The 15,179-nt window shown below is 26.6% G+C and overlaps 1 protein-coding gene across 1 annotated transcript in view; it reads right to left on the bottom strand.

Annotated features, from left to right (window-relative positions):
- Nucleotides 1–2,095: 2,095 nt before the first annotated feature.
- Nucleotides 2,096–15,179, bottom strand: part of LOC107443024 (calpain-7) — a 30,397-nt gene continuing 17,313 nt past the window's right edge. Inside the window, exons 12-18 of the mRNA XM_043043804.2 lie at nt 14,689–14,788; nt 12,472–12,598; nt 10,802–10,877; nt 9,561–9,769; nt 7,041–7,183; nt 4,786–4,878; nt 2,096–2,318 (exon numbers count right to left, since the gene is read on the bottom strand). Coding sequence (XP_042899738.1) covers nt 2,174–2,318; nt 4,786–4,878; nt 7,041–7,183; nt 9,561–9,769; nt 10,802–10,877; nt 12,472–12,598; nt 14,689–14,788 — 893 coding nt within the window. The 3' untranslated portion in view covers nt 2,096–2,173. The remainder of the gene's footprint in view (nt 2,319–4,785; nt 4,879–7,040; nt 7,184–9,560; nt 9,770–10,801; nt 10,878–12,471; nt 12,599–14,688; nt 14,789–15,179) is intronic.

The raw sequence follows: 15,179 nt of genomic DNA, 5'->3' as shown, positions 1-15,179 counted from the left end.
TAATAAACTTTAGAATTTTAATTTTATAATATGGTTCGTTTATTTTTTTTTCTTTCTGAAGTTTAATGAAACTTATTTCATTTGTCTCATACAATCAAATCCCAGATATTTTAGAATTTTAATTGTTTAATATAGGGTTTTTTTTTTAAAGGTTCTTATAATTTTTTTTAATTAGACAAATACAGTTTGGAATTTTAATTTATAGTGTGGATGATTTTTTCAAGGTTGGTAGAAATTAATTTAATTTGACCTCTATAATTAAGTAATCTAACTTATACACTTAGGAATTTTAATCTTGTAATTTAGGTTTTTTCTTTAAATGTTTGCTGAAATATATTTTATTTGACCTATACAATCAAATCATTTGACCTTTACATTTTGGAATTTTAATGTCATAATTAAGATGGGGGGTTTTTTTTCAAAGTTTTTTAAAATTTATTTGAAAAGAAGTTAAAAAACCTTCCTATAATAACTATGTAGGATTTTTTTCCAATTAATTTTTGGTGGAAAGCACAAGTATGAATGGGCACACTAGGCGTGTTCTGCAATACATAGCTGGTGAAGCACGTTCCGAATCTTTTCAACAACGTTTCAACAACTTTCCACAATGTAACATTCGTTTATATTAAACATTTGTTGCACTGAGGACTTTTTGCAAAAGTCAGTTCTAAGTTTTTATGAAAAATTCATTATTCTTTATTTGACTTAAGCAAAAAATATTCCATTCATAATTTTCAGAAACTTAGGAACCATTCCCACCGCATCAGTCGAACCTATCACATTCTTAATCCCCAAATACATATTTCAAATGAATTATCCATTCAAAGAAAAAAGAACAATAAAGAAACACAGTTTGCATTTTGTCAAACAATATTCTCTATTAGAAATAAAGCATATATTACTCTATTTAACGCATTATCGATTATTTAGTTTAAAGAGTACAAAAGGTATCCTTACTCTCTGGAGGGTAAACTAAATGAAATTTTTAAAACTATTTAACAGACTTATAGTATAATAAACACGAACGCAGTTCATGGAAAATTTGCCACCATCGCGAAAAGTTTTTACTATTACTAATTAAGAAAAATAAATCCGCCTCTTCAAAGAAAGTTTGTCTTTTTCAAATTCAAGAGAAAAGAAGAAAAAAAAAGAAAGATTCCTTTTCTAGCCCTTTTCTACCAATGCAAATGCGATTTAAAATTGCATTCATATAATTTAAAATCACACATTGCGATTCCTATTTCCGCGATTTTAAATCGTCCATCGTGTTCCGTATTTTCACGATTTTATATCAAATATCGCGTTTCATATTCACACAATTTAAAAGCCTCTATTATGATTCTTGTGCGAGTGACTTAAAAATTATACATCGGAATTCACATTCACGTGATTTTAAAATAAAACATCAAGACTTGTAGTCACGCGATTTCAAGATCAAACATAAAGATTTATTCGTATTCATGCAATTTTAAAATCAAACATTGAGATTCATACTCAGGCGATTTTAAAATCAAAAATCGTGATTCGTATTAAAGCAATATATTAAATTAAATATCGAGATTCATATTTGCAAGATTTAAAAATCACGTTGTGATTCAAATTCACACAATTTAAACAAATAAATACAATTTTTATTAAAACGTTGATTAACATTCTGTGGATAAATGCTTCCTACATACACTTTTCCCATGCTCAAATTTCAGGCATTTTTTCAATTATTTAAAAAGTGCTTTTTGCACATAACATTTTTGGATTTCTATTCTCAGCTTTTATGGTTTTCAGCAAACTCATCCCTGTGATATGAATCAATATAGAATTCTATAAAAATTAAACATTTTTTAAAAAAATCCATGATTTTCTAACTAATTTCTTCCAAATGAGTTGACAATGAAAGTATTAAAACTAGTTACAAGAGTTAATCAATGTCTTCAGAAATTTTTTTTATTGAGATATTGTGTTCGCAGAAAGTTTTTGTTTTATCTAAGTCTGCTCTTTACATATGGCAACTGTTTCAATAGTTAAAGCATGGTTAACTAACTCTGCGTCACGAAACTGATCTATTTGTTCAAAGTAAACGTCTCTGTGTGACAACAAATAAGCAAAACATAAATAGTTTTATTTTTAAATAACATAATTATAAACTTATTACATTTAATAACATTTAATATTAAATTCATTTTAATCGAGAAACTTTAATAGGACATGTTGCTTGCACTGTGAGGAAAAATGGCCCTCTCTGACCTGGTGAAAAAGTGCTCGGAATGATATTATATATTCCAGAAGGTACATTCCTAATTTCTAAAATGGAAAATCCAGACCTAGAAAACAAAATAACTTACTTGAAATTTGAATAATTTAATATGTGATACAATTACATTTAAAAGCATTTAAATAAACTATAAATAAATCTTATCATTAAAAAATATAAGATCTAAATTATTTAAACAAAGAATTGCTTCCTAATAGCAATATTTAAAATTATTATAAGCTTGATTTAATAATAATGATGACTCATTTTCATAAATAAGATTTTGGTGATCAAGCACTAAAAAAGTAGAATCAAAGGTAACTTTACCTTTTCAGTTATTTTGTACTACAAACTAATTTATACCGAAAGTTTTTAATTTGGGACATACATAATCAAGAGCTAACTGAGCCTAAATCGCAAATATATCTGACAATTAAAGTATGGATTTTCCATACTTTAATTATGATGCGAAATTAAAACACACAAAATTTGTGTTTAAAAAAGAAATTGCTTTGTAATTTAACATCTTAAATAATTTAAAATTTGATTTCATTAAGTAACAGTTCAATAAATATGAAAAATATTTGGTTCAGCAGTGATTTTTTTTCTTTTTAATTTCTCTAAATAAATTATTAAACTTCTTGCTTTAGAGAACAAATCATTAATCCTAGACAATTATGCCTCATAGGTAACTGAAGATTAATTTTTTTTCATTGTAAAATCTTTAGAAATAAAAATAAAATGTGTAATTGCAATAAAATTAAAAATGCATATGTTGAATATTTAAAAGCTAAATTACTTTATAATATCAAAATATCATTTTCAACCAATAAATTTGAGTGAAATGTTGGTAACAGATGAATAAATGGTGAAAGTGACTGAATAGTCAACTATTTCAGAATAGTATAATTTTTTATCATTTGAAATTTGTCTTGAATAAAGTAACAGGAGATATATGCATGGTCTTAAGTATAGCAAGGAAAATTTTGCCTATCGCTAAATAACAATTTTTTAAAAATATTAAAGTGATTGAATAGTCAAGAAACAATTATTAAATTCTACGTAAGGGCTGAGATGGTTAGAAAATCATTTAATGCTAGGAGCTATTTTAAACCAAAAATTAATTTCACTAATAATTACAATTTAAAACTAGCTGTACATTAATTTCCTTAATTATTAAATAGTAACATTATATAATCATTCTTTGAATTGCTATTCTGTGCCTAATAAGTTAAAATATGCCAATTATGTCTTATTTCATTGACACCGAAGATGTTTCAAATTTTAAATTCATGAAAACTAATTCAATTTATAGTAGGTAATAATTTTTATTTTGTTTAAAATATGTTTCTGCATGGAAAAAAACATTAAGCAGTTATAAAAATAAAAATTCCACTTAAAATTTATAAATCAGAAACTGCATGATCATTATGTTAATATAGTTAAAAAAAGTAGTTGGTTGTCAAAATTATATAAATCTGCTAATAAATAATTAAGCATTTTAGCTACCATAACAAATTTAAAATTTAAACAATGCACATTGGATAAACAATATTCAATACACACAGTTTTCAAAATAAACTGATACCAGCTGAAAGAAAGAGCTGATTTCCACATTTCAGTCAGTAATGCATAAAATAAATTAATAAGACAAACAAAAAACTTTTAGATCGTATGCATGCAATTAAAAAATATAAGAATAATAAATTAATCAAAATAGAGCCAATCACTGGTCTAGTCGTTGCTGTACTGGACCTGTTCTATGTTCTCGCTGTGTTCAATGTCCTTTCTTCTGTGTGATTGCAACCCGCCCTATAAATGGGTTTGTGGTTGCATGATGTGGGCGATGCTACTCCTCTCTACAGGTGCCCACTGGGAGACGATAAGAAAGTAGCAATTCTGGCATATCTAAGACCAATGGGAAATAGACACATGTGCCCACTGGGAGACTATAAGAGAGTAGCAATTCTGGCATTTCTGAGGCCAATGGGAAATAGACACATGTGCCCACTGGAAGACGGTAAGAAAGTAGCAATTCTGGCGTTTCTAAGGCCAATGGGAAATAGACACATGTGCCCACTGGGAGACTATAAGAGAGTAGAAATTCTTGCATTTCTGAGGTGGCAAATAGACACATGTGCCCAATGGGAGACGATAAGAAAGTAGCAATTCTGGCATTTCTAAGGCCAATGGGAAATAGACACATAGCCACATTAAAAATAATTAATCAAAATGGAACTTAAAGTATAGTTTTTGGTAAACTGTTACTATTACTGTATTAATTCACAAAACATTTTAACAAAACGAAATAAATGGAACTAAACTATTTTTTTAAAAAACACATTAGGATTTCAATAGTTAATTAATTAATATATTTGTAGGTAACTATTTAACATATTTAATATTTATAAAACCATGAATAATAATTTATGAATTAATTTATTAGCATCATCAGGACATAGCATAAAATTAGTGCATGCATATGATTGTGGTAACAATAAGTTAATAAAATGAAAAACAGACAAGAAATCTGATACCTATAAGCTCCAGAAGTTTTTCTTGAGAAATAATGAGGAGAATTAGTATTATTTACACTAACAGTAACAACTTCAAAACCAACATGGTATTGCCTACAAATAAAAACAAATAGATGTAAATAAATTTTACAATTCAATTTCACTCAGAGGAGGATTATTTTAAAATCAAGTATAGACAATATCGGCGGAAAAAATTTTTTTACAATTCAATTATTATAATTCAGTTTTAATAATGATTTCTTCACAAATAATAATTGAATGATTATAATTTTTTAAAACTATTGTAAATAATTACAATTATTAACAGATAAATAAATATAAAAACATTCAAAGCTAAGTAAAGAATCAAACATCAGAGAGAAAAATATTAGAAATATGATTTTTTTTTCAGTTGAAAAACCAAATTGCTCATTTACTAAACTTTGATTAGACAGACCCTCGTGTATACTTTTGAAATATGGGCACTGACTGAGAAAGACAAATGGGACTTGCGATATTTGAAAGAATTTTAATAAGCCTATATTTTAGGATAAAATGTAAAAATTATTTTATAGGAAAAAAGTATTAACTTGGAAGTTCACAAATTTTATAGGGAACCAAATATTACTAAACTTATAGCAAGTCAGATTATTAAACGAATAGGGCACCTAATAAGATTGGATCATATTCAAACCATTAAAAGAAATATTTTTGGTTAAAGCTATTTAGCATCAAGCCTAAGTTTTAAGCTCAATATTTTCATTTCAATTTTATAACTCAGAATATTGTTCAATTTTTATACAATAAAGACTATTCCCTTCACTTTTAATGAAAATTGATAAATCTGACGCAAACTGTGAATAATAGTAATAATCAAATAATAGTAATAATGATAGGTCTAGTTCTCACTAATTGAGACTGATACCAAATTTTATTAACTATGGTAATTGTTACTAAGTTTATCTTTTATCTTTATGTTACTCAATCCATTATGCCATAACTCTGATGAATAAAAAGTGCTTTACCTTTATTTTACTTAATACGATATAGAAAGCAAGCTTTAGATAAGAAATACGAGTTTTTTATTGCAATTACTATCACCCCTCTTCTTTTTATAATTAAAACTTTTAAATATCTTAATCAATGTTAGTTAATATATAGAATAAGTAGAATTATAGACAAAGAAAAAATACTCGATAAAAAAAATTCAGACTGTCTGCGGATCTTTAGAATATTTCAGCAAAACATTATTCCCAAAATATTGCAAAAAGCAGACATACTAAGTTAGATAACATTCAAGCAAAAAAAAAGTATAAAGTTCATAATATTTTACAAATATACAGACAGTAAAACCCTGATCATCTGACTGATACACTCTGTTTCCAAAATCTATCTTTACTTCTATTAAAATATATGTCGAGAAATAGTCTATAACTTAATTCTCAAGATATATTCAAATTATCTTGTGATTCTTTGTAATCAAAAGTAACACAAGTTGCATACAATTTATAAATTATAGTTAACAAGCAAATTAAATGCATGATTCTAAAATAAAATCAATATGACTCTAGAAATGAGCTTTAATAATTACTTGATTTATAATATTTTAACTACGAAGATTAATATGCGATTTAAGAATCATGCAAATTACAATATGCTGTTTTTAAATTTTATAAAAATTATAAAGATTTTTTCATTTAGATGTCAACAAGCAATCAGTGCAGCTCAAAGCTGCTATGAATTCACGTTGCAATATGGCATCAGATAGCAATTAAATCTTTAAAACACCGTCATTTTTGTTACTTAATAAACCTATGAAATATTCTGAATTTTTGTTGTCTTTTGAAAAAAGGCTATATAGCCAGAGTCATTTTATTTTATTTTAGATTTCTGCTTTCCGTAAACTTTTGTTTATAGTAAATTTCCATTTTTAACCATTTTACTGATATTTTAATGTTTATCTACTTAAGATAAACGAAATAAAGCACTCTTGAGTATTTAACAATATAAATTCTATAATGCATTTCCGGTACCATGTGCCTTGGATAATCTGATGTTTAATGTACATTCATTTTAACAACTCTAAACAAGTAAATGTGAGTTAGACCTATTTAGAAAAATGTGTAATATTCAAAATTCAAAAAAAATAATAATGAAATAAAAATTAAGAAAATTACAATTTGAATTAATATAGTTCATGCTGTTGTCAATTTACTTTACACACAATAATTGATATAAATAATGATGAAACAAGAACTAAAATAGATTATTCTTACTTGGGACCCTTTAAGTCGATTAATAAAGTGCTTTCATCAGAAGACGATTGCAAAGAGACTTGATAAATAGGATTGTTATGATAAGTTGATGGATTATTAGGACAACCACCACTCAGCTCTTTAGTCCACTCACCATTCTTTATCTAAAAATAAAACATTGCATGAATATAATTTCTTTAAAACAAAATAAAAATAGATAAAAACACTCTTACTTAGCACATCAAAAACAAATACAATCATTTTCAATCTTTTTAACTATCGTACATTGACATTTACAACATATATCAACTGTTTTAATCACACGCGAAGAAAATTAGTTTATTATGCTGAATAACAAAATTTACTTTGCATAATGGTTATTTTTTCGGAGCACAACAAGAACTCACTCCAATTAATTATAATATCCTCATTAACACTGCTCATTATTCCCAAATAAAGCTGAGAAACCTAGATAAAAAGATTAATAAATATGGAAATAAAATTAAATTAATTATGCCAATTTATTAACTCTGATAACCAGAGAAATATTTCGTCAATTTAAACATACAATTTAGTATACATACTTCCTCAATACCACTTATGATTAAACTAAACTTTTTGACAACTGCTGAGAAAGAATATACACCATTATGAAAAATAAATATGAGTACAAAATCAAATGTCCATTTACTGGAAGCGTCTATTTTAGACGTTTTTTAACAATAAAATTAAACAAAACTGCTTTCCTTTTTCAAAAAAAAAGAAGAAATTTCTTCTTTTTTTTTTAGCTGGTTATCTGCTAAAAAAAGTAATAGCAAAGAAAATTATTATTGCTGCTACCCAGATAGCTAAACATTTGTTCTGCCTCAATAAGCACACTAAAAGAATTTTAAAAAATATAAAAGCAGTTAAGGAAAAATAAACTTCGGGGATAAGAATAAACTATGAATATTAGTGAAGCTGAATATTGATAATGTTTGAAAAGTGCACCACAGACAAGCGTTGTTTTGCTTTAAATTATAGATGTTTTTATTAACAATCTACTAAATTCTATTCCCTGTTTTAGGTAATATTTTTTATTGAATCAGACTAATTTACTTTTGGATTAGGAGATGCTTTTATTAATGATAATTTTATATTTTCATGTCAATATCTGCACTGCTAATTCTTCACATCATAAGAAAAAAGAAAAGAAAAACATATTATCCATTGAAGAGGTAGTTGAAATTATCCTTTGCTCACTTTTATTTGTTTCATATGTATATGTGACGGCGAAAGACCGAAATCCGTGGTTGTTGACTTACACCGGTGAATGTCGACAAACACCAAATACGTCGGTGAAAGATCGAATATTTCATTACATTCTTGTACATTCGGACCCTCATCAGTGTATGTCGACAATCACAGATATGCTTTGGTGAATGTCCGAAATATTANTTTCCATACACTTTGTGTTGAAGAAAACCTTTAGGAGAGACCATCAAAACCTCTCCCAGCATTCGGAAAAACCTTTGCACTTAAAAGCGGAAGAGGTCAAATAAGAAAGCACGAAAAAATATCGAAACAAGAAATATTAACAAAACAAATAAGTAGTTTAAATTGTATTTAAAATGTTTGTGTGAGGTTCTTATTTAGAGAGCTCTTTTTGACAAGCTCAGAAAGAGATTGACAACTTCATGTTCAAAGTGTACTAAAGATGATGCTATCAATGATTTATTTTTAAAGTTGAAAATTAAATTACAGAAAAAAAATTATTTTAGGAAAACCTCAGCATTGCAAACAAACCTCATCTCATTTTTTAAAACTAACTAATTTTCATGATATAAAATTTAATGCAAACTTGATAACTATTTTAAATGATTTATTTAAAATAGTTATTTTGCTTATACACATAATAATATTAGTAGGAATCATTTTTAACTCTAAATTTTAGTTATGAATCCAGTTTTCATAATGCCAACATAAGAGGTATTTTCACACCAAGAAACCACCATAAACCACATTAATTTTCCACGCATAAGCAATGAAAATCGAATCGAAAAAAGCTCTAAAACAGAGCAAGAACTCTTAACTGTTCACAGATGGCAAGAAAAAGTATTTACTGGAAGGTACAATCTATAGAGCAAACTAAATAAAAATATGTGAAACAATCTATACTACACAAAATTCTACAAAATGCAAGGCCTCAAATTTCAAGTTTAGCATTGTAAAGATCTACAACCAGTCTATTATATAAATCAATAGCCTTTTATAACTGAAAAATCATTCCTTTAGAGAAACATATGATTTATTACACAGCTACCATCATTGTAATGAAATTTTTACATAAACAGCAAAAAAATACATTGAAAATTCAATTACATAAAAAAATGATTGGTTATATCGATTTATTAATGTTTTAACTATGAAAATGTTTTTATCAATATTTTGTCAATATATATAATATATGTTTTTATCAATATATATAATTCTTTTATCAATTATCAATATACTTATCTATATACAATACTTACGAGTAATTAAAATGCATTTAATTCATACCTCATGTTTATACTTGAATGTTGTATCTATTTTTGATAGAGTAAATGGACAAGTTGAATAAGCTCTTAATGTGTAGTATATGGTAGTACTTTTTTCATATTGTGAAATAACAAGAGTATATCGAGCAGTCCCTCCCTGAGGTACAATAATTTTACATAAATAATGTGGACTGTTGATTCTAACGCCATCTATATATGGATCAGGATCATCTATATAAAACAAGGAGGTTGTAAAATAATTAAAAATTTACTTATAAATGAAACATAGAACTATATAAGTGAAGCCATATAGATAGTTTGTCTATGGTAAGAACTCCCTCCGCCATAAAGTCTGAGGCCATCTGCTGCTATGGAAATAAGAATAGCGCATTTCAGCGAGGGTAGTTTCTCTTCATTCTAACACAATAGACCGTAGAAAAAAATTACTTTCTTTCGCTGACCAGAGCCAAAACCTGTTCTAAACAGTGACCCCACACTCCTACATGAAATAGTTATGACTCGTTATCATTGCTGCCACAGGTCCAGATCACTGGCTAGAGGAGTTCTTACTTTAAACAAACTATACAATATGCAACAAAAAGGGGCGCTTAGATAATTCTGGTTCAAATTATGAGAATGACATCGACTAAGATGCTATGTTAAACATGGGATAAGATTAAGTTACAAAATCAGACACAAAAATGTACTTTCGTTAAATAAAATAAATGTTTTGTCAACACATTTTCATTCTTGATCCTTAAAATATAGGGAGTGGTCTAAATAAGGAAAATATGGTCCCAATACTTTGGTCAGGAGAGAGGCCTAAAGTTTGGTCCTCTTTATGTTAATTTCCCTTTTTTTGTATATTTCACAAAATTTCTGGAACTTTTTCACTAAATCAAAGAGTTTTCACACACAATTGTATAACTCAGTTGCGTAAAGACTTTTATCATTATTATTGAACTATTTTATGATACTAAAATGACTATTATCGAAGCATTTGTGAATAGTAAAGTATATAAATTTATACATTGTGTTAAACTTCGTAATTTTATTAATTGGAATCTGAAATTTAACAAAATTGGTTAAATAATTTCAGAGAAAGTAAAACAGCAAAAAAATTTATTTTTTCGTCATTTAAAATGAAGTAAAAACTTATATAACATACAACCAGAACTGTTTATCACTGTGAATTCAGCTAACATATTTCTTAACTAAACACCTCAGTTAATAACATGTCAAGATAATTATTTAAGCACTTACTAGGAATGTAAACTTTTCGCCCATCATTTTTATACACAATGACAGCAATGAACTCCTTGTTTTCAGCAAAATCATCCTATGGAATAATAATTTAATCAATATCAACAAAAAATTATCATTAACGATTATTACTATAAATGGAGCATATCTTTCAAAATTAAAAATTTATAAAATAACACAAATTTCATGATATTCATTCGTTGTTAGCATTATAAATTGCTTGCAATATTGACAAAGAATAAACTTGAAATAAAGAATTGACAAAGAATGAACTTGAACACAAAACACTTTTAAATATGTTTATTTTTAAATTCATGATTTTGAATACTAATAGTAATTGTATAATGGATTTTAGGTAGTTAGGACACATTCTTTAGCTACTTTAAAAACAAAATGCTTTAATTAAATTTAAAAGAGGAATTAAATTTAAAAAAGTAACTGAAAATTTTAGAATTTTTAAAAAGGAAAAAGTTTAAACTGATTAGAATTATTGAGATTCAGTTCATTATGTTGAAGAAATACTTATTTAAATTCTCAAAAAAGCAAAGAACTGAATAAAAAATTTATTTTGAGAAGGTTTTTTCTCAAAAATTTCCACAGTTTCTGAGATTTTTCTAAAACAGTGAAATACAAAAGGTATTACGCAAAACCCTTAGTTCTGAGGAAGGATAACAGGAATCTGAGAATTTGAGCTTATCACTTAGTAAACATGTTATTTAATATATCAGCTATTATTTATAAAATTATTGAAATAAAATATCCGTTAAAAAATTGCAATATTAAAAAAAAATAACATTAAAATTATGAAAATAACATTCCTTTGCAAAAAATTAGATTGTATTATTCTATCAAATTTTTCAATTCAAAACAAAATTACCGATTTCAACAATATGAAACTTCTTTAACTGATAACTTTTCTCAACATTTATTACAACACTGATTTGCTTTCATTTTAACAAAAATCATCAATCAGAAGCTAATTTTTTTTTTTGTCTGCTTGTTTGTTTTGGGATTATGCACACAATAAAAGCAAATTTTCAGCTAAACTAAATGGCACAGCAGATCTGCAAGACTAATATAAAAATTCCAAGACTAATATAAAAGAATTCATTCCTTATATTTAATGTTTTCAAAATATGTAATTTGAAGTCTTTGGTTAATATTTTTATACAATTATGCTAATTTTTTTATTTATAATGTAAGGGATCAGCCGTAAGAAAGTCGATCATTTAGGAATTCATAGTTGGAAGTGGGAGAATTTTTAATGAAATCAAGAGACCAGAAGAAACTGGAAAAATCCAGGAAATTTGGCAAGAGTATTTTTAAGCATTTTTCAAATATTAGTATTTTAAGCATTTTTAGGTATTGACATTTTAAGTATTTTTTAAGTATTAAAATTTTTAAGATTCATTTACATTACATACACATAATAATTAAATGAAAGTAAGTATAATTGAATTATTAGTAGCAGCAAGAGACTTATTTTATTGAAAAAACAATGCTTCAGTAGCAATATATTTTTTCAAACACAAACATATTCAATTAAATGTGGTTAAAATCAAAACAAATTTGGGGTACAAACATTTTAATGAAGTACAAAATAATAACTTTGCGAAAAGTAACTCTTTCAGCTATATTTGATCAAATCATAATTTAAATTGTCAACTTACTCGATCGACAATATGTCGTGTCAAAAGAACCCATACAGCCCCTGCAGCTTTAACATCCAGGCAGTATTGCGGATTTTCACCAATATTATAAAGATCTTTAACAGGACCAACTCCAGCTTTCCAAGCTCTAAAGTTAAAATTTTTAAAACAGTTTTTAATACATAATAATGAACAAATATAATTAATCAAATAAGCAAATAAACAAATTTTTATTTTTATCTAGACCAGAAATAATTTGAAACCAAAATAACAGCAAAAATAAAATACACAGTATAATAAAATACACTAAAAATTAAAATTGTAAAACACGAGTTAACAAGAACAAGTGATATATCTAATTTAAATATAATTTAATAGTAATCAAAATTAGTTAGATTTTTTAAAGCTGGATTTATACCCCATTATAGTTAGTTTTGTTATTATAATTAATATGAATACAGTGTAGCAGTCAACATTTTAAACTAAAAACTAAGAAGATCGATATACAATGTCTCATCCACACGATATGAATTTAAATAACACTAAGCCTTTACTATTTTAAGAGATAAAATAGATACATAATTCCCATTTTTATAGTTAAGATTAATACTTTTCATAATTTGTAAGCATTAGTTTCCTTTTAAGTATTGAATTTAAACAGAATAGTAAAAAGATTTATATTTATTTGATAACTTAAAGTTAAGAAAGGTTTAAATTATTGATTAAAACAGTCCGATTACAATTAAAAAATGCCATTATGAAATTGGATTTAATTTGGAATAATTTCTCAAATGTAACTTTCTCACATACGTATTTTTTTTATCCTACCATGAAAAAAGGTATGGTTTCTGTAACTAGATATTACAAAAATTGTCTTTTATATATCATTTAAATTTTCTACCATACTTAACTTATTTAAAATTTTGATACAAAACATTAAAGAGCAACAATAATTGGTGTTGCACACTTGTTGTGTACAAATTTTTTTAACACATTTTTGAGATAATCCCTTAAAAAAGGGCATAAGTAAAAACAATGTGTTATAACAAAAGTATCTGTTCTGACTCACACAATTTTAAATTTTAGTAATAACCTTTTTTTTAAATGAACATTTTGAACTGTTATGATTAAAATATAAATATATTTTATCTGTTTTTTTTGTCACATAATTTTCAACTACTTAGAAAACTGTGTTGTAAATTTCGTTTAAGAAGCTAATTTATTTTTAAGACATTCCTAATGTAAATTTTGTTTTTTTTTCTCCGCCAAACTAATTCCAGAGTTAATCTTGAAAACAAAGGCAGAAGTAAAAATAATGTGCTATAACTGCAGTATCTTTTCTGTCTCACATAACTTTAAATTTCAGTAATAACTGTTCCTTTTTTTAATTAAATGAATATCGTAAGCTTTCATAAATAAAACATAACTATAAATATACAGGGTGTCCTAAAACTATGGCATAAACTCTGCACAGCTAGATTCCTCGTTGGGAGTACATAAAAACTGCCCAAAGAAGCGTTCCTGAACGATCCATAGTTTACGAGAAAAATATGAAAAAACAAAGTATGACATCACTGCCGGTTCCAGAAAAAACACTTTATTCAACATATCAACAGCAGTATACTACGCACAATTTAAAGCAGATGTTCAAAGTATCTGCCGTGCATGTCGAGGCAGGCTTGAGTAAGCCATGGAATGGTTGTCATCACACGTTGCAGCATCACGGGATCCACCGAAGTACAAGCAGCATGCAGGCGAGCAACTAAGTCCATTGGTGTTGTCACTACATCTCGATACACCAGTTCCTTGAGATGGCCCCATAGGAGAAAATCCAACGGTGCAAGATCTGGCGAACATGTTCAATAAAGTGTTATGTACTGATATGTAACTAATATGCTCAATAAAGTGTTTTTTCTTACACTGGCAGTGACATCATACTTTGTTTTTCATATTTTTCTCATAAACTATGGATCGTACAGGAACGCTTCTTTGGGCAGTTTTTATGTACTCCCAATGAGGAATCTAGCTGTGCAGAGTTTATGCAGTCGTTTTGGGACAATCTGTATTTTGTATTCATTATTTCTCACCCAATTTTCAACTAATTAGACAATTGTATTGTAAATTTCTCTTAAGAAATATATTCAAAATATTTCAAGTTAATCAATACTTTTGAATTACCTACAAATAAAGTATAATATCATTATTTTACGCAAAATGTAACTTATGAAATTTACTTACTGATGAAGGCAATAAGTGTATTTGAAAATATCAGGATTCCAATTCAAATAGATTACTCGATAAAAATGAAGTAGAGAGTCAAAGTCAATCCAAAAAACACCTACAATTCAATATAGTTAGCTTTTCAAATTAATTTCACATGAGCACAACATTTATAGTTTACTCTCCACTTCTGTTAACTTGAATACTTGCGTATGAAATTTTGATCCTTTATTCTATGATTTATTCTTATTATTATTTGATGATTATTATAATTATGATTTTAAATTTTAAAAAAAACAATAAATTAGCATCCTTACGTAAAATATAAATGTATATTTCATTGTTCAAGACTTATGTGTTATCTAATTCAGATATTAAAATCAAAATACTTATTCAAGTAATAAAAAAATTCATTTGTCTTTAAGACAATTGTTTAATGATAATTGTTGATGAAATTTGGTGGAAAAAATTCCAGAGCTTTCTTTTCATTTCAAAATTATTTAATCATT

This window comes from Parasteatoda tepidariorum, chromosome 8 (genome assembly GCF_043381705.1).
Source record: "Parasteatoda tepidariorum isolate YZ-2023 chromosome 8, CAS_Ptep_4.0, whole genome shotgun sequence".
NCBI classification, from domain to species: Eukaryota; Metazoa; Arthropoda; class Arachnida; order Araneae; family Theridiidae; genus Parasteatoda; species Parasteatoda tepidariorum.
Note: the sequence above shows the minus strand (reverse complement) of the source record. Positions and strands in the feature narration are given on the sequence as shown.